The following is a 21,248-nucleotide window of genomic DNA, read 5'->3' as shown; positions in this document are numbered from 1 at the left end:
GTGACATCACAAAAAAAACCAAAATAGAACCCTAAAAATAGCAATCCTCTAACTCCTCCCTTGAAGGCAAGCAGTGATCTGATGACATCACAGGGGAAGTGATACAGACTACTGGGAACCTGCCAGCTCCCAGAGAACAGTAGAGACGTTTTCCTATGAACAGTATGACTGGTTGAGGAGAGGAATGGGGAGAAGGTTCTGGAGGGGCACAAAGGGGGCAGCTCTAAGGCTGTTCAGTGCTGCTGGGAAAGTTAGAGCTAGGCTTCAGCTTTGAGACATTGGGTCCTACTCAATCAAAGCTGCTATCCCGGTTTCTAAGATCAAGTTTTACATTCGCAGAAAGGCCAAACAGTGGTCACAACCATTTATTCACTGGGTATAATGAATCCTGGTTCAGGAGGCCAGCAGGGAATATACTTACCCCATAAACACAGCTTAACTGAACGGTCGAAATAAACTGATATTTTACTTTTTTCATATTTGTGGTAATATGAAATAGAACAGTGAAGTGAAGACATCTGGGTGTTGTGGGGAGGTGAGGGGTTCAGGGGGCCATTGCAGCGCAAGTTATAGGGTCACAGTTCATCTTTTACTTCCCTTCATGTAGGAAGGGATGGCTCCCCTGGCTGTCAGGCCCTCAAAGCGCTTGTAGGTGTAGTTGATAAAGACCCAGTCCTTATTCTTATAGTCAGCCTCCGCTGCAGCTGCTGCTGCTGGGGACTTGGTGGGTGCTGCTGCAGCTTGGGAGAGAGAAGAGGGAGAGGAAGGAGGAAGTGTGAATAGATAAGGAGAAAGGGAGAGAGCTTTATAGTTGATAGTCACAGGGTATACTGTACAACCACACACACACAGTCAGAATAATAATCAACTGAGACACAGGAAAATAGTTTCTGCTGAAACTGTCTGTCTTTCTCTCACCTGTTGGTGAAAGGATGTCTGACTCAGGGAACTCATCGAAGTTTGACGTGTCGTCAATGCTTTTAATCTCAATGGGGATCGCTGCAGGTCTCTCCCTGTGATGGGTGATAAACGCAAAACTGTAGTGAGGCCTGGACATTTGGACCACTGAGGTATAAAAACCTCATTGATTTAGATATAAACTGTTCCTTGTAAGTAGTCCCTGTGTACCTGATGTGGTCATAATCAACTCCCTCAAAAAACAGGTTTCTCTTGATCTCCTCCACTCCTGTCGCCCCGATCCGATGGTCTCCCTCACAGCAAAACCTAAGCAGTATAATAGACATGTTTAGATCCTGAGAACAACCAGAGGGATATAGAAGTGTGCTTGCCATGGATACAGAACTAGCTTGAGATTACATTGTAACCATTTAGTTGATGTTCATTCTTGTCAAGAGCAACATGCTGTACAGTAAGCTACAGAATGCTTATTCATCTCGCTCTATTTTTCAACATGTTGATATGTAGTACTGGTGCTGACCTGAGGATGAGGTCCTTGGCCCTCTCTGAGATAGGTACTTCTGGAGGGAACACCAGAGTCTCCTTCCAGTTCATCACTTTCTTATAGGTTTCCTGGGGCGTCTCTGAACAGAACGGGGGGTAGCCTGGAGATAGAGAGGGACATTTAGACAGCAATCCTAATTCAATCATAACATGCATCAAACTGACATCAATGCATGATTTACACAAATGTTTCAGTTACTAATGCCACTCTTAAGTTAGGGCCTGTGTTTCCAATCAACAGATATCCCTCCTACCAATCAACATCTCATACATGATGACCCCCAGGCTCCACCAATCACAGAGCTTGTTGTATCCGGTCTGCATGAACACTTCTGGGGCAATGTAGTCTGGAGTTCCCACAGTGGAGAATGCCTGAGAAATGGTGAGAGGAGAGGAGAGAGGGAGAGGAGAAAGAAGAGAGGGAGAGGAGAGAAGGGAAAGGAAAGGACAGAGGGGAAAGGAGAGAGGGGAGAGGAGAGAAGGGAAAGGAGAGGGAGAGGACAGAGGGGAAAGGAGAGAGGGGAGAGGAGAGAAGGGAAAGGAGAGAAGGGAAAGGAGAGGGAGAGGACAGAGGGGAAAGGAGAGAGGGGAGAGGAGAGAAGGGAAAGGAGAGGGAGAGGACAGAGGGGAAAGGAGAGAGGGGAGAGGACAGGGGGGAAAGGAGAGAGGGAGATGAGTAGAGAGGAGAGAGGGTTAAGGTGCCTGCAGACTAGGTTCTTACTGCAATATTACTGTATGACCCTCTTGAGACGCCATAGCAACAATATAGCCAGTAACACTTCCTCAAAATAGTAAATCAAGAAATCTGTAATAGATGTTGACGTTTTTGCAGAGGAGGTCTTAGTCGGAAAAAAATCTTCCGAACATCAAAATCTCGTCATAATATATATGCGAACTGGCGCGCCACATTTAGACTGGGAAGGATGTGACTTTACCTCCATAGCCCAGACAGTAAAACAACCTCCATAGTCCAGACAGTAAAACAACCTCCATAGTCCAGACAGTAAAACAACCTCCATAGCCCAGACAGTAAAACAACCTCCAGAGCCCAGACAGTAAAACAACCTCCATAGCCCAGACAGTAAAACAATCTCCATAGCCCAGACAGTAAAACAACCTCCATAGCCCAGACAGTAAAACAACCTCCATAGCCCAGACAGTAAAACAATCTCCATAGCCCAGACAGTAAAACAATCTCCATAGCCCAGACAGTAAAACAACCTCCATAGCCCAGACAGTAAAACAACCTCCATAGCCCAGACAGTAAAACAACCTCCATAGCCCAGACAGTAAAACAACCTCCATAGCCCAGACAGTAAAACAACCTCCATAGCCCAGACAGTAAAACAACCTCCATAGTCCAGACAGTAAAACAACCTCCATAGCCCAGACAGTAAAACAACCTCCATAGCCCAGACAGTAAAACAACCTCCATAGCCCAGACAGTAAAACAACCTCCATAGCCCAGACAGTAAAACAACCTCCATAGCCCAGACAGTAAAACAACCTCCATAGCCCAGACAGTAAAACAACCTCCATAGCCCAGACAGTAAAACAACCTCCATAGCCCAGACAGTAAAACAACCTGTAGCTCACAAGTTAAATTCGCATTACCAGAAAAGTCCTGAATTTACCAAATTAAAATGGAGTCGACCCCAGACGTTTCTCTAACGATGCCATACACTTGCTGCGGAAATGTAACTGACGTAACAGTGAGTGTGCTGTATATCCCCTAACAAGGACAGGACTCCAACCACCTGCACACCAGATGTGTACTGTAGTGTGTCTGTGCTCCTACGCTGGCCTTCCTCACTTCATCCAGAGACTAGTCTCTACCGAACAACAGGCTCTCTAGCGTGACAAAATGCCTTTTCTTTGGAGCTGCTATACTCTTTCACATGAGAGAACACTTTTTCCTATGAGTAAATAAACACAACCAACACGTTTAAAAAACAGAGGTCATTGTGAAACCTTATACTACAGTCATCCCTGTTGTGTTTATGAGGAGGTTTAAGGTAAAGACCGATCCTCCAGCTGAGTAGTAACTGAAGGTATCCAGAGCTCCATGACACCCACCAGCTGTCGTCTGTTCCTCTTCCAGGTCTCTGCTTTCCTCTTGGAGTTCATGTACTGAGATGCTGTAAAGAAAATATTATTAGTCTCAGGCACAACTCAATTACAACTACACACATAGGTGGAAAATGTACGACAAATCATGACAAATAAGTGCCTTCAGAAAGTATTCATACTCCTTGACTTATTCCACATTTTGATGTGTCACAGCCGGAATTCAAAATTAATTAAATAGATTGTTTTTCTCACTAATTTACACACAATTTCCCATAATGAAAATGTGAACAAAATGTATTTAGAAATGTTTGTAGATTTATTGAAAATGAAATACAGAAATGTATAATTCACTTAAGTCAGTCCATGTTAGAATCACCTTTGGCAGCGATTACAGCTGTGAGTCTTCTGGGTAAGTCTCTAAGAGCTTTGCACACCTGTACAATATTTTCCCATTATCCTTTTCAAAATGAATTGCTAGACAAACATTTTCAAAACTGTAACTCGGCCGCTCAGGATCATTCACTGTCCTCGGTAAGCAACTCCAGTGTAGATTTGGCCTTGTGTTTGGAAAGCAGCCTGAACCAGGTTTTCCTAGGATTTTGCCTGTGCTTAGCTCCATTTAGTTTATTTTTTATCCTGAAAAAATACACAGTCCTTTACAAGCATACCTATAATATGACGCAACCACCACTATGCCTGAAAATATGGAGAGTGTATTGTGTGTTGTATTTGCCCCAGACATAACACTTTGTACTCAGGACAAAAAGTGAATTGCTTTGCCAAATGTTTTGCAGTATTACTTTAATGCCTTTTAGCAAACAGGATGCATGTTTGTATTCTGTACAGGCTTCCTTCTTTTCATTCTGTAATTTAGGTTAGTATTGTGGAGTAAGTACAATGTTGCTGATCCATCCTCAGTTTTCTCCTATCACAGCCATTAAACTCTGCAACTGTTTTAAAGTCACCATTGGCCTCGTGGTGAAATCCCTGAGCGGTTTCCTTCCTCTCCGGCAACTGAGTTAGAGTTACTATCTTTGTAGTGACTGGGTGTACTGACACACCATCCAAAGTGTAATTAATAACTTCACCATGCACAAAGGGCTCCCAAATGGCGCAGTGGTCTAAGACAACCTGGTTCAAATACAGACTGTATCACAACCAGCTGTGATTGGGAGTCCCATAGGGCGGCGCGCAGCTGGCCCACCATCACCTGAGTTTGGCCGGTGTAGGCCACCTTTGTAAATAAGAATTTGTTCTTAACTGACTTGCCTAGTTAAAAAATATATATATATTCAATGTCTGCTTTTTTTTTTTTACCCATCTACCAATAGGTGCCCTTCATTGCGAGGCATTGGAAAACCTCCCTGGTCGTTATTTGAATCTGTGTCTGAAATTCACTGCTCAACTGAGGGACCTACAGATAATTGTATGTGTGGGTACAGAGATGAGGTAGTCATTCAAAAATCATGTTAAACACTATTATTGAGTCCATGCAACTTATAATGTGACTTGTTAAGCAAATTTGTATTCCTGAACTTATTTGCCGTAACAAAGGGGTTGAATACTTATTTCAGCTTTTCATTAACTTGTAAAAAATAAAAAATTATTCCGCTTTGACATTATGGGGTATTGTGTGTTTAGGCCTACGACAAAAAATCTAAATTCAATCCATTTTATATTCAGGCTGGGAAATACTGAATACTTTCTGAAGGCACTGTATACTGTAAGTTGTATAGTTTTATCAAATGAAATTAATCACGTATGGCTTTATTGTTGTACTCACTGAAGTCATTGGAGATGCTGTGGTTGAGGTTCCTGTAGAACTCTGTCCGATGGGCTTTCTTCAACCCTGTACACAGGCCAAAGTCTGACAGCTTCACATGGCCCTGGAAAACACACACGGTTAGTTGTGCTACACTACTTCCTGGTGATGTTTCAGTAATACTGTGTGACAACACCAGAGAGTGTTTCTGAAATCACACTTCCTGTGGCGACTGTGAAACTGTGTGTGTGGATTTATGAATCTAGACAGGGTCGACAGACAGATCACCACACTATAATGCTGATGTCACTCTCCTGTCTGTGTGTGTGTAATGATGTCATTTCAACCATATTTAAACCTGTGTGTAATGATGTCATTTCAACCATATTTAAACCTGTGTGTAATGATGTCATTTCAACCATATTTAAACCTGTGTGTAATGATGTCATTTCAACCATATTTAAACCTGTGTGTAATGATGTCATTTCAACCATATTTAAACCTGTGTGTAATGATGTCATTTCAACCATATTTAAACCTGTGTGTAATGATGTCATTTCAACCATATTTAAACCTGTGTGTAATGATGTCATTTCAACCATATTTAAACCTGTGTGTAATGATGTCATTTCAACCATATTTAAACCTGTTTGTAATGATGTCATTTCAACCATATTTAAACCTGTGTGTAATGATGTCATTTCAACCATATTTAAACCTGTTTGTAATGATGTCATTTCAACCAGGTAGTGTGTATGTGTACCTTAGAGTCCAGCAGTACATTGTCAGGTTTGATGTCTCTGTGTATGAAGCCCATCTGGTGTATAGAGTCTATTGCCAGGACCGTCTCAGCCACATAGAACTGAGTCTCCTCCTCTGACAGAGTATCCTTCTTCATCAGCAACGTCATCATGTCACCTGCAGGGGATGTCACACAGACCATCACACACACGACTGCAAACACACACACACACACACACACACACACACACACACACACACACACACACACACACACACACACACACACACACACACACACACACACACACACACACACACACACACACACACACACACACACACACCTCCAGCAGTGGAGGCTGGTGGAAGGAGCTATAGGAGGATGAGCTCATTGTAATGGTTGGAATGTAATGCATGGAACGGAGTCGAACATGTGGTTTCATATGCTTGATGTGTTTGATACCTTCCATGCATTACTTTCCAGCCATGCTCCTCCCACCAGCCTCCACTGACCTCCAGGTAGGAACTCCATGAGTAGGTAGAGGTTAATCTTGTCCTGGAAGCTGTAGAACATCTTGACCACCCACAGACTGTCTGCCTGCACCAGGATGTCCCTCTCAGCCCGGATATGGCCCACCTAACATAGAAATACAACACAGATCACGCAACATTAACAGACATATTCTCTCTACACTCATTAGCACTGATCGATTAGTGCTTTTTGAGGTCGGTTTGTTTTCAGTTCGATTATTTAAAAAAAATAGTTTTGGTTACGATTATTTTTAAACATGAAATGAATTAAGAAATAATGACATTAAAACAATTTCAGATTTATTTATGGGAATTCCAAAGGCAAAAATATTGAACATTTAACTGCCAAAACATTGACAGTTTTCCATTGTCTCTGTCAGGTCCACACTGGGCAGACATCAATAATTACAATATTTCAGTTGTGTGTATAACTTCCTTTTTATTTGATTACTTTATTATTTTCCATTCCTTAAAAAGTCATCATCTCCGCTCAGGCAGGAGCAACCAGCCAGCCAGACAACGTTATCTCTACTCAGGCAGGATCAACCAGCCAGCCAGACAACGATATCTCTGCACAGGCAGTAGCAACCAGCCAGCCAGACAACGTTATCTCTGCTCAGGCAGTAGCAACCAGCCAGCCAGACAGCGTTATCTCTGCTCAGGCAGAAGCAACCAGCCAGCCAGACAACGTTATCTCTGCTCAGGCAGTAGCAACCAGTCAGCCAGACAACGTTCTCTCTGCTCAGGCAGTAGCAGCCAGCCAGCCAGCCAGACAACGTTATCTCTGCTCAGGCAGTAGCAGCCAGCCAGACAACGTTATCTCTGCTCAGGCAGTAGCAGCCAGCCAGCCAACGTTATCTCTGCTCAGGCAGTAGCAACCAGCCAGCCAGACGTTCTCTCTGCTCAGGCAGTAGCAACCAGCCAGCCAGACGTTCTCTCTGCTCAGGCAGTAGCAACCAGCCAGCCAGACAACGGTATCTCTGCTCAGGCAGTAGCAACCAGCCAGCCAGACGTTCTCTCTGCTCAGGCAGTAGCAACCAGCCAGCCAACGTTATCTCTGCTCAGGCAGTAGCAACCAGCCAGCCAGACGTTCTCTCTGCTCAGGCAGTAGCAACCAGCCAGCCAGACGTTCTCTCTGCTCAGGCAGTAGCAGCCAGCCAGCCAGACAACGGTATCTCTGTGTGCTCTCCATACTGTACTGTCATTAGTCATCATATTTAGCTAGCTTAGCCTGCCTAAGTATGCTGCAGAGCTGGCTTGACAAAATCATTTGACTAGTTCTCCAAAGTAGATAAGGCATAATTTCACGAACTGTCTCTATTCCTCTCTCACCGTTGTGGTGTACATCCCTCTCTCACCGTTGTGGTGTACATCCCTCTCTCACCGTTGTGGTGTACATCCCTCTCTCACCGTTGTGGTGTACATTCCTCTCTCACCGTTGTGGTGTACATTCCTCTCTCACCGTTGTGGTGTACATTCCTCTCTCACCATGGTGGTGTACATTCCTCTCTCACCGTTGTGGTGTACATTCCTCTCTCACCGTTGTGGTGTACATTCCTCTCTCACCATGGTGGTGTACATTCCTCTCTCACCATGGTGGTGTACATTCCTCTCTCACCATGGTGGTGTACATTCCTCTCTCACCATTGTGGTGTACATTCCTCTCTCACCATTGTGGTGTACATTCCTCTCTCACCGTTGTGGTGTACATTCCTCTCTCACCGTTGTGGTGTACATTCCTCTCTCACCGTTGTGGTGTACATTCCTCTCTCACCGTTGTGGTGTACATTCCTCTACCTCCGTTGTGGTGTACATTCCTCTCGTGCTGTCTATGTGGTCTGTGTGTATCTAACCCTACTACCACCATGAGGAGATGCAGGTAAAGGAGGAGTTGTCGGTCATCAAGAGGGTGCTGCAGCATCTGTAAATAGCCCATCCAATCTACCTACCTCATCCCCATATTGATTTGATTTTATTTACTTTTCTGCTCTTTTGCACACCAGTATCTCTACTTGCACATCATCATCTGCTCATTTATCACTCCAGTGTTACTCTGCTAAATTGTAATTATTCGCTCCTATGGCCTATTTATTTCCTTCCTCCTCATGCCTTTTGCACACACTGTATATAGACTTTCTTTTTTCTACTGTGTCATTGACTTGTTTATTGTGTTATTGGCTTGTTTATTGTTTACTCCATGTGTAACTCTGTGTTGTTGTCTGTGTCACACTGCTTTGCTTTATCTTGGCCAGGTCACAGTTGTAAATTATAACTTGTTCTCAACTGCCCTACCTGGTTAAATAAAGGGAAAAAAATAAAAAATTGAGAACAGACTGTAGAGACTCCTAGAGAAGCTGCAGCCCCCCCCCCCCCCATGCCGACCACCCTTTACCCACACCTCCAGTCAACAAGGAGGCTCACATGGGGACACCTACAACAGAGAGAAGCTCTCTGGTCCCCCCTAATACACCCCCACACACCCCTCCATGTACACAGGCCCTGTGTACTCCAGCCCCAGACCGTAAACGCACTACTCTGGTAAAACCCACTGAGGTGGCCATCCTCATTGACTCAAATGGGAAATTCATACAAGAAGATAAACTCTTCCTCCACCACAAGGTGTCCAAAGTATGGTGCCCAAAAACACAGGATGCACTCCACAACCTGTCCCAGCCTGACTTTGGCACACCAGGCCACATTATTATTCACACCGGCACCAACAACCTGCGAGAGGAGCAGGAGAGAGTAGGCAGCCTGGTCAACAGAGTAGCAGAGAGAGGAGCAGGAGAGAGTAGGCAGCCTGGTCTATAGAGTAGCAGAGAGAGGAGCAGGAGAGAGTAGGCAGCCTGGTCAACAGAGTAGCAGAGAGAGGATCAGGAGAGAGTAGGCAGCCTGGTCAACAGAGTAGCAGAGAGAGGATCAGGAGAGAGTAGGCAGCCTGGTCAACAGAGTAGCAGAGAGAGGAGCAGGAGAGAGTAGGCAGCCTGGTCAACAGAGTAGCAGAGAGAGGAGCAGGAGAGAGTAGGCAGCCTGGTCAACAGAGTAGCAGAGAGGGCCTCTGAGGGGTTCCCCAACTCCCACATCACCATCTCCACTCTGCTGCCCCGCAAAGACTTTCATCTCCGTACCATTCAGAAAGTCAACGCTGACATCACCAGAGGGTGTGGCCTACTCAGAAACGTGCACATTGCTCACCACCCAACAATCACCCCAGAGCACCTGCACGACCACCTGGACAAGAGAACTCTGTAGGACTGAGTGAGATTAAACAGCTTCCTCAATACATGTGCACTGATGCGCACACACAGACACACACACAGACACACACACACACACAGACACACACACAGACACACAGACACACAGACACACACACACACAGACACACACACACACAGACACACACACACACAGACACACACACACACAGACACACACACAGACACAGACACACACACACAGACACACACACAGACACACACACAGACACACATTGTACTAGAAGTTTACTTGTTCAATGAATCGGGAGAAGAAAAAGAGTTAGATGTTTTCTGTTATCCATTATCTCACTCTGAACAACTTAGTAGTAACTGTAGTTCTGACTGTGCTATTCTTTCTTTTTGCAACATGAGATCACTATCAGTTAGTATGTGGAACATTCAGGGCCTAAACTCATCAACCTTTGGACTGAAGAGTTTAGCACTGGAGTTAAATCTTAAAGATGTTGACGTCATCATTCTGCAGGAGACATGGTGTAAGGCTGACATTGTCACTCACTGTCCCACAGGCTACAGAGAGGTAATTGTGCCATCACAGAAACACAGCTCTGTCAATAGAGGCAGAGACTCTGGAGGATTGATTGTTTGGTACAAATCCGAACCACTAAATCTAATTGATCCCCTCAATTTGTAAATATCACATTCGGTTAAAACTGGAGAAAAAAAGAGATATTCCCCACCCTTGAGGAACAGACGTGCCATTTCCAGGCTCAGGAAAATGTGCTCATCTGTGGGGACACAAATGTGCACACAGGAACATTACCTGATCTAACGACCACAAGAGGGGACAGCTTTATTACAGGCCATACTGTTTCTAACTGTCTTAATCTCCCCCATAGAAACAACAGTGACAGCACCATCAACAAAAACGGAAGTGATCTGTTGAAGCTTTCGAAGCCTGGGTCTGTACTTAGTCAATGGTGGGTTATGGGAGTACTCTTTGGGGAGATTACCCTATTGCTCACTTCTTGGCCACAGCATAGTAGACTATATGATTACAGACATTGACCCTTTCTCTCTCAGCTCATTTACCGTCAAGCCACTAACACCTCTGCCTGATCACAGCCAAATTACCTTGTTCCTCAAAAAAACAGACATGGAAATAACCACACATTCACAGCTCAGACGAATACCAGAAAGCAACCAGTAACCAAAAAATCCAAACACTGTTAGATAATTTTCTGGATACCACACCCACTCACAGTAAAGAAAACTATATATTCAGGCAAACTGCAAAAGAAGCACAACTGATATTGATTTTTTTTTTAAACCCAAAAAGACCACAGATGACAACTGGTTTGAGGCAGATTGTAAAAGTATAAGGAAAAAACTTAGAACACTATCCAACCAAAGGCACAGAGACTCAAATAATTGTGGATTACGCCTTAATTACTGTGAGACTTTAAAACTCTATAAACGTACACTCGTAACCAAAAAAGCACAGTACAACAGCTGACACTAATTGAGGAGTCCATAAACACATCAACTTCTGGAAAATTGGAAAAACCTAAATAAAAATCGAAACTAGAGGAATTAGCGATACAAAATGGACAACCCATTTTAAAACACTGTTCAAATTGACACAAATGCAGAACAACGCCAAATTCATGAGAAGTTGAATGGATTAGAAAATGCTATAAAGGACAATGAAAATCCATTGGACTCCCCAATTTCTGACCAGATGCTCAATAAGAAACTTCAGGCCCACAAAATCTAAAAAAGCATGCAGACCTGATGGCATCCTAAACGAGATGCTCAAACTCACTAGTGCAACATTTCAATTGGCTATATTAAAACTGTTTAATTTGATACTGAGTGTAGGTTATTTCCCTGATATCTGGAATCAAGGACTCATACCCCAATCTTTAAGAACGGAGACAAATTTGACCCTAACAATTACAGAGGCATTTGTGTGAACAGTAACCTGGGGAAGGTTTTCTGTAGTATTATACATGTAAGAGTTCTAAACTTCCTTTATAAGCACAATGTCTTGAGTAAAAGCCAAATTGAATTTATACCAAAACATTGCATGACCGATCATATAGACACCATAGACACCCTGATAGATAAACATGTCCACCAAAATAATACCAAAATATACACTTGCTTTATCGACTTCCAAAAAGCATTTGACTCTATATGGCATACAGGACTGTTCTACAAAAGTATTGAAAATGGTGTAGGGGGTAAAATATATGACATAATTAAATCAATGTATACTGTCAATACGTGCAGCATTAAAATTGGCAAGAAAACAACAGAATTCTTTAACCATAAAGGACACTACCAATTGGATACCACGAAATTGGGGAGAAAAAGGGGTAAAAAAAAAACATTTTCCATAAAAAAAGCAAATTCTAATTGAAATACCTATTAATATTTGAAATACCTATTACCTATTAATATTTGGCTAAAACTAATTGAATGTGTCATTGAACCAATTGCACTTTAAAACTACAAACAATGCATGCAGGCCAGAACTAGGCCAACACCCACTAATAATAAAAACTAAAAAAAGAGCAAATAGGTTTTAGAAAAATCTAAAATACAGTGACCCCCTCTCATATCATTACCAAGCCCTGCAATGCCAAGAGCTGAGCAAAGAAAAGAGTACCCTCATCCAGCTGGTCCTGGGGCTGTTCACAAACCTATTCTACTAACACACTGAAGCCTCAGGACCAGAACATCCAGTCAATCAGAATAAACCAAATTACAACACAGTCAAAATAAAACTACATTGCTTATTGGGAAACACAAGCACAAAGCAAAATGCAGTGCTATCTGGCCCTAAATCGACAGTTCACCGTGGCTAACTATTTAACTATGGATACTGATCAAAACCTTGACAAAGTACAGGCTCAGTGAGCACAGCCTTGCCATTGAGAAGGGTAGACACAGGAAAACCTGGCTCCCTGTAGAGAAAAGGCTGTGCAACCACTGCACCACAGCAGAACCTGAGACAGAGCTGCATTTCCTGACAATTAAAAAAAAAATTAAACAATTAGAGAGTGTAATTTCCCCAAATTTGAAACCCTTATTCAAGGTTTCAAAGACCTCTCTGATGAGAATAGGCTACCCGTCCTGTTGGGGGAGGACGCAGAGAGCTGTGGGTTGGCAGCGCACTACATTGCTGCCTGCCATAAGATGAGGGACAGTGTCTGGCAGACCAACCAACATGCACATGTCCTTTATGCTTATTGCTATTGTTCAACGTATGGTTATTTTGACCCTTGATTATTGTTGTTACTCTTGTCTCGTTGACAATATTGTAAATCTCCAAAGTAAGTTTGGCAATATGTACATTGTTACGTCATGCCAATAAACCAAATTGTATTGAGAGACAGAGAGCGAGACGGAGAGAGAGAGACAGACAGAGAGAGACAGAAGGGAAAGACGGAGAGACAGAAGGGGGAGACGGAGGGAGAGACAAAGAGAGACCGAGAGGGAGAGAGACACACACACCTGTTCCTTCTCCAGCATGTCGGCCTTGCGCAGGATCTTCATGGCATAGATGTGACCTGTGTCCTTCTTCTGGACCAGACGCACCTGGAAGTCAGGGGACAAAGGTCAAAGTTGAGCCAACATGGCAGCAAGAAGTTCACGAGGTCATAGCCAATGCAAGGGCATTTACACTACCGTCATCAATACATTTTCTGAAACAGTGGATTAGGCAGTTGTGCGATTTTCATGTTCAGACTGTGAAATGATAACTATGGTAACATTGTAAAATGGTAACTAATTACACAATAATAACCTAGTTAGAATTCTAATAGCTCCATGTATGCTTACCTCTCCAAAAGCTCCTCGACCAATCACCTTGAGGGACTCAAAGTCATCCAATCCCAGCCTGGTTCTCTTCAGCCTCAGGAACTCTGTCTCCTTACGCGCGTGCTGGGAGCGCCGAATACGCTTCTGCAACACAGGTTGTGTGTAAGTGTGTGTGAGCACGTGTGAGCACGTGCCACTGCTAGAACTATACTCACCTCTTCATCAGGCAGCCCCTCCTCCTCCATCACCATCTCTAGCTTCTGTTGCCTGGCAACGAAATAGGGGTTGAGGGTCAAGAGGCAAAGGTTAGGGTCAAATATGCTGATTCAGGAAGACACTTCCCAACCTGCAGCTCCATACTGATCACTACACTACCTGCTGTTTCATTTCTACAGGATAGTTATGGAGGAACGGTAACATAATTGGAATGGCCCATTCATACATTCTCAAAGAGAAACAAACCATAAACGTTGGTGGGTAGGTTGAGCTGTGACCAATGTTCCCTCTAAGCTGCATGTGAGTGCGGGCGCACAGCTCCCCCGGGACTGCCTCGCAGAAGAAATAGCAGCCCGCATAGAGAAGCACGAGATTGAAGTACACTCAACTTTCTAGAGTTTTCCCCGTTAGTTAACACTATCAACGTTTCCCTTTACTGTGGGAATTGTGATCGAATCAACACAATAAAAGCCACTTTCAATGCAACAAACCGAAACAAAATAAACTATGCAAGACTTAGCATGCAAAACTAACTATGCAAGAGTTTTTGTTGTAAGCAGAACAGAGTAGGATTCTATTGCATTGACAGGCACAACTGAGGCCTGTACTCTTCACAGACCGGTAAGCCATAACCAGTAAGACCTGCAGATGGCCTATATGCAAATAGACCATTGCCATATATGGATCTGTGCCATTCACTTTGAACTGGACTGTGTTTACAGCATGAGAAGTCGTGAGTTGAGCCGCGTGTTTTGAGATCAAAGCTAGAGCTACATGTAGCCAGGTGTGTACATTTGACCTTTACTAGTTAGTAAGTTATTAACATAGTTATAGATCATTTGTAGTCAGCAATGGGGGAGTGGTTGATCCTTACAAGATCACAAAACATGTGCATTTCTAGCCATCTTTGAAAAGCAAGTCAGGTAAAGAACAGTGTTGTATTTTGGCTTGAATAAGCTATATAGCCAATAGGCAGACGGTAGCATTATTTGTCTGATTCTCTGTAATAATGGTATGGGAATAATGATGCATTTTATTTTGTGGTTTCTTGCATCAAACAACACAACAACATTTTCAGTCACCTCCTTGTCTGAAAGACAAGTGGAATAAACAGGTTAATGTCAAGCCATGATGTTTTTTTCAAAAGTCTCATGGAATGTAGGCCTACATTGAACACCACATAATGGCTGCTACTGAAGGCTGTAAAATTCAACAGCTATTTCCATGTAAAAATGTTATGGGATGCATTTTCTCCATAGTTTTTGATGGTAGGCCACTCTGGTAGGCCTACATTATGATCAAATACCCACAGTAGCCAACTTGACCAAACGGGTACAGCTTCAGTGTTCACAGCAAACGCGCGCCGGAAGTTGCACAGAATTTTCACAACATTCAAGTTTGCGCTCAGCAGACCTTAAATTTGGTCAGTGCCGAAATGTTTTTGAGGGAACATTGGCTGTAACTGGGAGTTTGCTTTGGGCATAATTTCCTTTTCAGACCTCTGTAACAGCTTCTAGCCCCTGAGCTAACTGTATAAAACACTGTCTCTCTCATCCTTCCTCTTTCTTTTTCTCAACCATACACATACTCTCTTCCTAATAAGGGGTTTCCATAAAGAAATGGTGTGATAAAGTTACACTCCTCCAACACACACACACACACACACACACACACACACACACACACACACACACACACACACACACACACACACACACACACACACACACACACACACACACACATTTCCTCCACCAGGCAGTGTGGGGCTTTAAGCAGAGAGAGACCACGTGATGTGTCACACCTCTACTCTCTTCTCCTCTTGTTTGTGGCAAGCCACTGTGCTGCCTTCTTAGCTTCTGACATGTTTTCAGGAATCATCTTTGCTTTTCAGAGTTCCAGTTTGTGTGAGCATGGTGCAGAACACCCACCTCATCTCTCTCTCCTCATGCTGGTCTATCAGGTTACAGTAGAAGTTCTCCAGGGTCACCATAGCCATGTTCACTCTCTCCTTGGTGTGGTTACTCATCGAGGAACATGAGGAATGACCCCTTGTTGCCATGGTTACCTACCTACACACACACACACAAATTGGAGCACACATTAGTGTAAAGTGTCCTATGCCCTACTGTCTACAGATGTCCCCTATTATGTAGCTTCCAGCAGGTCACCACATCTCTCTGATGGATATGAGTGATAGATAGCATGATGACGCTAAATGATGACGCTAAATTGAACCACAAATTCACTATAAAAATGATACCAAATTGATTCATAAATTCACGCCTTTCAAATATCATACCATGAAAAGATGCCCATATTATGCCAACTTAAAAGATGGGGTAAAATAATTGGTTATTCTATATTACAGTGAACTTTGAGTGCATATAAGCAAAGTTTTCCACAAACAAAATGGCAGGTATTACATCATTAATACGGTGTGATGACTTTTGCATAATTCAATTCTAATTCAATTTTAACACAGTAAAAATGGATGCTAAATATTTTCATGTGTTCCACTAGTAGATCAATAATACAGTGTGATGAACATGAGGGTGCAAAGCTGTCATCAAAGCAAAGGGTGGCTACTTTGAAGAATCTCAAATATATTTGTAAAAGTTAGGGCAGGGAGGAAGGGGTGGGTGGGATATGTGCTTATAACCACGAATATTGCTTGATTCCAAATGGACACCTACTCCCTAGGCACTTCAAGTAGATCTTCTCTAGTCCACTCATGTAGTCACCTATACAATTATTGGCACCATTCACAAACCAATTGTTAATTCACCACAAAATCAAAATTTTGCAATTTCCATCTCAGTCTCCTGACTTTATTCCCATTTCAAACCTGTGGTTTCAATTAAAGAGGGGGGCCCATAAGCGCAGACGAGGGATATCAAGGATCTGGAAAGAACCTGTATGGAGGAATAGAGGAATACAGATGGCTCCTAATGTGTTCCCTGCCCGGCCAAACTGAGCAATTGGGGGATAAAGGCCTTGGTCAGGGAGGTGACCACGAACCCGATGGTCACTCTCACAGAGTTACAGAGTTCCTCTGTGGACATGGGAGAACCTTACAGAAGGACAACCATCTCTGCAGCACTCCACCAATCAGGCCTTTATGGTAGAGTGGCCAGACGGAAGCCACTCCTCAATAAAAGGCACATGACAGCCCACTTGGAGTTTGCCAAAAGGCACCTAAAGACTCTCAGACCATGAGAAACAAGATACTCTGGTCTGATGAAACCAAGATTTAACTCTTTGGCCTGAATGCCAAGCACCACGTCTGGAGGAAACCTGGCACCATCCCTACGGTGATGTATGGTGGTGTTTTTCAGCGGCAGGGCTCTGGCAGTGCTCCTCCTTGCACAAAGGCGGAGGTAGCGGTCCTGCGGCTGCGCCTCCATGCTCTGGACACTACGCTGACAGACACAGCAAACCTTCTTGCCACAGCTCGCATTGATGTGCCATCCTGGATGAGCTGCACTACCTGAGCCACTTGTGTGGGTTGTAGACTCCGTCTCATGCTACCACTAGAGTGAAAGCACCGCCAGCATTCAAAAGTGACCAAAACATCAGCCAGGAAGCATAGGAACTGAGAAGTGGTCTGTGGTCACCACCTGCAGAACCACTCCTTTATTGGGGGTGTCTTGCTAATTGCCTATAATTTCCACCTTTTGTCTATTCCATTTGCACAACAGCATGTGAAATTTATTGTTTATTTACAGTTTGATTTCACAGAAGTGTGATTGACTTGGAGTTACATTGTGTTGTTTAAGTGTTCCCTTTATTTTTTTGAGCAGTGTATAAATAAATAAGATTATTTTGATTGCAAGAATTCTGTTTAATATTTTAAATTGAAAAAAGTGTTTAAATCCAGCGTTGTTTTGTGTATCAGTTCATAAACCCTTTGCCATCGAATCAGCACATCAAACATCTCTTCCCGACTATTTTGCAACCTGTCTGGCACAGCCGTCAATTATTTGGTCCTTAAATGGAACTGCTATGCTTTTATATATTTGCTATACTCAGTGTATGATATGCAGTTGCTTTGTAAAAAATGTATGGCTTTTTCCCAAATTAATTTATGATCAGATACTTCAGTTGTAACTGATTTTGCTGCTCTAAATGTTTACAATTGCTAGACAACTTTAGCACAGTTCCAAACTTAGACTATCCTCTTTTTTAACAACAGCCTGTATAGAAATCAAAATGTCTGTGGTGCTGCAGCATCTGATCATTTGTTGTCATGCTCTGTTGTGGTATTTAAAAAAATTCTGCTTGTCTCCAGTCATGTACAATTGCATGAGGTGCGTTTATAAAAGGCATTTTTTTCTCAGACCGCAAATAAGATGATAGATTCATGCAGGTCATTTATTATAAGGTAGTTATTTTCAACTCTACCCTTGTCCTCAGTGGTCTGCACATCCACAACCTTCTGGCTACTTTGTAATGTAATGCTTACAAAACAAAGTACATTTTCTAAAGCTTCATATGTAAGGCTCTGTTCTGTTCTAGGAGTGAGGGTAAACATAGGCATGTTCTCTGCTATACACTTTATGTTTTGATTATAATTTTGGGTATGGGGGGGTTCATGTTCTTATTTTCAAGCGTTCAGGGATGGTCGGGTAAAAATATATTTTCCTGGGGGGGGGGGGGGGGGCATCCATTTTCATTCCAGAGGTCAACTTTTCTCCTGGTATCCCTCATTATAAATAATGTACAGTTCCTAACCGGTTTTAACATAGTTGTAGCCAACAGTAATTTGCAGTGACAGCACGTTTGAGAGAGGGAGTAGCCCCCCGACGTTCCTATGCTGTCCCTTAGACAACATAGTCACATTAATTTATATAAAGCTCCACAGTGGAGTCACCTCTTCCTGGAGAGATTTAAACTGTTATGAAAACGTCACGCCAGGGTAAGCCTACACGAAACACTGTCCTTATTTTAAATGTTTCTAAAATCCCCTTTGGCAAAAATGAATGGTCGAAAAACATTTCCTTGTTTAACCGCTAGGTGTTATGGGTATTATGACTCATACTGTGGTATTCTATGGACAAAACACACACATATGTCCCCTGTCTCTTTCGCGAATGTTGAATACAATTCAATTTTAACTTGTTATCCGCCGATTTCTTCATGTTGTGTGTAGAAATTTGAGACAAAGTATCCACAGCAAAGTACTTTCAAACCGAATCTAAAACGAGGGTCTCTGTGTGTGGCTATCACGATTTGTATCACTTGAAGCACACGCACAAGACGGAAGTACCGCGATGCATGAACAACTTCAGTAGTTGTACAAAACGGAACTCAACAGCGTTTGGAGTAAACACCATAGAGCCTTTGTTTTACTATTAAAGACTAATGTGATCACAGTGTGATTGTCAGTCAAGAGAGAGGAGCCTTTGTTTTACTCTTACGTTATCTAACATTATCACAACTTCCTAAAGTAGCCTAAATCTCAATATCTCGCACGCAAAGTATCAATAAAACAACGTTCATAAAGTAAGTTGGTGTGGTACAACTACAACGTGTACATGATCATTGTCAAATTAAATGTTACTCTCACCTCCTCCGTTATGGCATTAATCGTTCAAATTCAATTCGGATCTGCTCCCCTCGTCTGATGACGTTCGGTATCCACTCGTAATTACGGGAAGTGAAGTGCCCCTCCCCGCGGAGTTCCAAATTATCCCGGGCCTTTACCAGGGCCATGGTCGGGTGGGCTACTAGGATCATATTCAGGTAATGAAGATGTTGATAGTCTGACCCTTAGAATTCAAAGAGGAATGGCAGAATTATTTGGGTTTTGTAAGGAATTGTATTAGATATTGGTAACTTGTTTTAACAACTTCTCAACATTAGCTATGGTTGACACAATATACACACTCCCTCTTTCTATTGGACATATGCTGGACTCATTGGACACATGCACGACACCCACAACTCCCCTCCCCCATGACAATCACTCAGACACACACAACTCAGGGTTGGAGCTCCAGACAAAGAACAATCTCAGGAACCAATGGAACGTGGACACCAGGCCTGTACAGGACTACCCAAGACCCAGATCGACCAATCGGAAGGCCAGACTCGCAGAACTACCTACTTTGCTTGTTGTCTATATAATACTGTACAATTCTTGAAACTACCCTCTTTCCCGGACGATTCAATAGGAATCAGACAGAAAGAGCCTTGCTGCAAGATTTTACTAAGATATCTTTACATGTGATTAAACGGCCTTATTATAAAATTATCCACCTCGTCCTATTGTCTCCTCTTGTTCTCCTGTCAACAGTAAACGTTTTACTAACAGTTTCAACTATTACTATAACATACCCTACTATGTGATGAAACCTCAAAGATCAATTCAAATTGTATTTGTCACATGCGCCGAATACAACAGGTGTAGTAGACCTTACCGTGAAATGCTTACTAAAAAAAGATTCACAATCCCTGTCAAAAAGTGTCCTACATACTCGTTTTTATTATCCATTTGCTTATTTCATCCTTTGACATTCACGTGGTGTACAGGTCTGATCATCATATGATAATTTATTTTGAGTGATACTCTTGTCTATTGTTTGTCTCGGGTGTAACGTGTGCGTTTCCAACGATACTTATTCCTGCGTAATACTACTACCATCATGGTGATGTGATATGTCTGCAATAAAGTAACCTTGAAAGCCCATTTTGTTTGAAGGCAGGTCAGTAACTGTTTAATTATCATAAATCCGCTTAACAAATATCAGCGGCACGCAACAATTCAATCTCGAACAAGGTTATGACATTATTTGTAAATGCTGTCTTTTTTTACACACAATGAAAAATGCAGGTTCGACGTTCTTGAACGCACCTCACGCTGGGTTCTCGACTGCGACGGAAGGGGCGGTGTTTTTCCGACAGTGTTATCATCAACCAAAGATTATGGATATGCTGACAAGATAGGTCTACATGTCTTTCAGCCCCAACAATGGGAACATAATAACAAATCATTTGTAGACTGCAAAAAGCCTAAACATATATCATATTTGACTAAAACATAATTTCAAACATTGCTTACATTTTATATGATCACTCTTATTCATGTAAATACTTGGGAACAGATTTCCTAACTTAAAATCAATTGGAGTTGATTTCCTGGTGTTTTTACATTTGTTTTATATCCAACAATGAACATTTAAAAAATAATAATAATACATAATTTTTCTGCTCAGTAAACTTGAGGGGCCAAATAAAATCACCTGTGGGCCAAATTTTGCACACGGGCCGCCAGCTGGGGAACCCTGTGCTACGCTATAGTCTCATGCCATGAATAGCCATCTCGAGACAACTCGGACATAGTGTTTTTTCTCAAAGTTGCCAGGATGTCATGTGTTCTACTTATATCAGTACACTTGTAAAAACGTATATTTGAT

General features: G+C 42.7%; 1 protein-coding gene across 2 annotated transcripts; it reads right to left on the bottom strand.

Annotated features, from left to right (window-relative positions):
- Nucleotides 1-350: 350 nt before the first annotated feature.
- Nucleotides 351-19,523, bottom strand: LOC139536086 (serine/threonine-protein kinase 38-like). Of its 2 annotated transcripts, none has more exons than XM_071336232.1 (14): nt 19,400-19,523; nt 15,762-15,902; nt 13,830-13,881; nt 13,636-13,758; nt 13,309-13,392; nt 6,551-6,674; nt 6,057-6,211; nt 5,315-5,417; nt 3,538-3,599; nt 1,716-1,833; nt 1,439-1,562; nt 1,129-1,224; nt 919-1,013; nt 351-740 (listed from the first exon to the last, which is right to left on the bottom strand). In XM_071336232.1, exons 2-14 carry the CDS (start codon nt 15,890-15,892, stop codon nt 583-585), a joined length of 1,425 nt encoding a protein of 474 aa, XP_071192333.1. In that variant the 5' UTR covers nt 15,893-15,902; nt 19,400-19,523; the 3' UTR covers nt 351-582. The 2 variants fall into 2 exon arrangements, with proteins under 2 accessions (XP_071192333.1, XP_071192334.1); XM_071336233.1 differs by having other exon boundaries at nt 351-734.
- Between the last annotated feature and the right edge of the window lie 1,725 nt (nt 19,524-21,248).

The sequence above is a fragment of the Salvelinus alpinus genome, chromosome 12 (assembly GCF_045679555.1).
Source record: "Salvelinus alpinus chromosome 12, SLU_Salpinus.1, whole genome shotgun sequence".
NCBI classification, from domain to species: domain Eukaryota; kingdom Metazoa; phylum Chordata; class Actinopteri; order Salmoniformes; family Salmonidae; genus Salvelinus; species Salvelinus alpinus.
Note: the sequence above shows the minus strand (reverse complement) of the source record. Positions and strands in the feature narration are given on the sequence as shown.

Bases quoted from the DNA above. Each gene is read 5' to 3' on its own strand.
- LOC139536086 (XM_071336232.1), bottom strand. From the start codon at position 15,892: ATGGCAACAAGGGGTCATTCCTCATGTTCCTCGATGAGTAACCACACC. The intron at 13,759-13,829 runs GTGAGTATAGTT...CCTGTGTTGCAG, and splicing joins AGGGGCTGCCTGATGAAGAG to AAGCGTATTCGGCGCTCCCA. The intron at 1,225-1,438 runs GTCAGCACCAGT...TATACTGCTTAG, and splicing joins GCCAAGGACCTCATCCTCAG to GTTTTGCTGTGAGGGAGACC.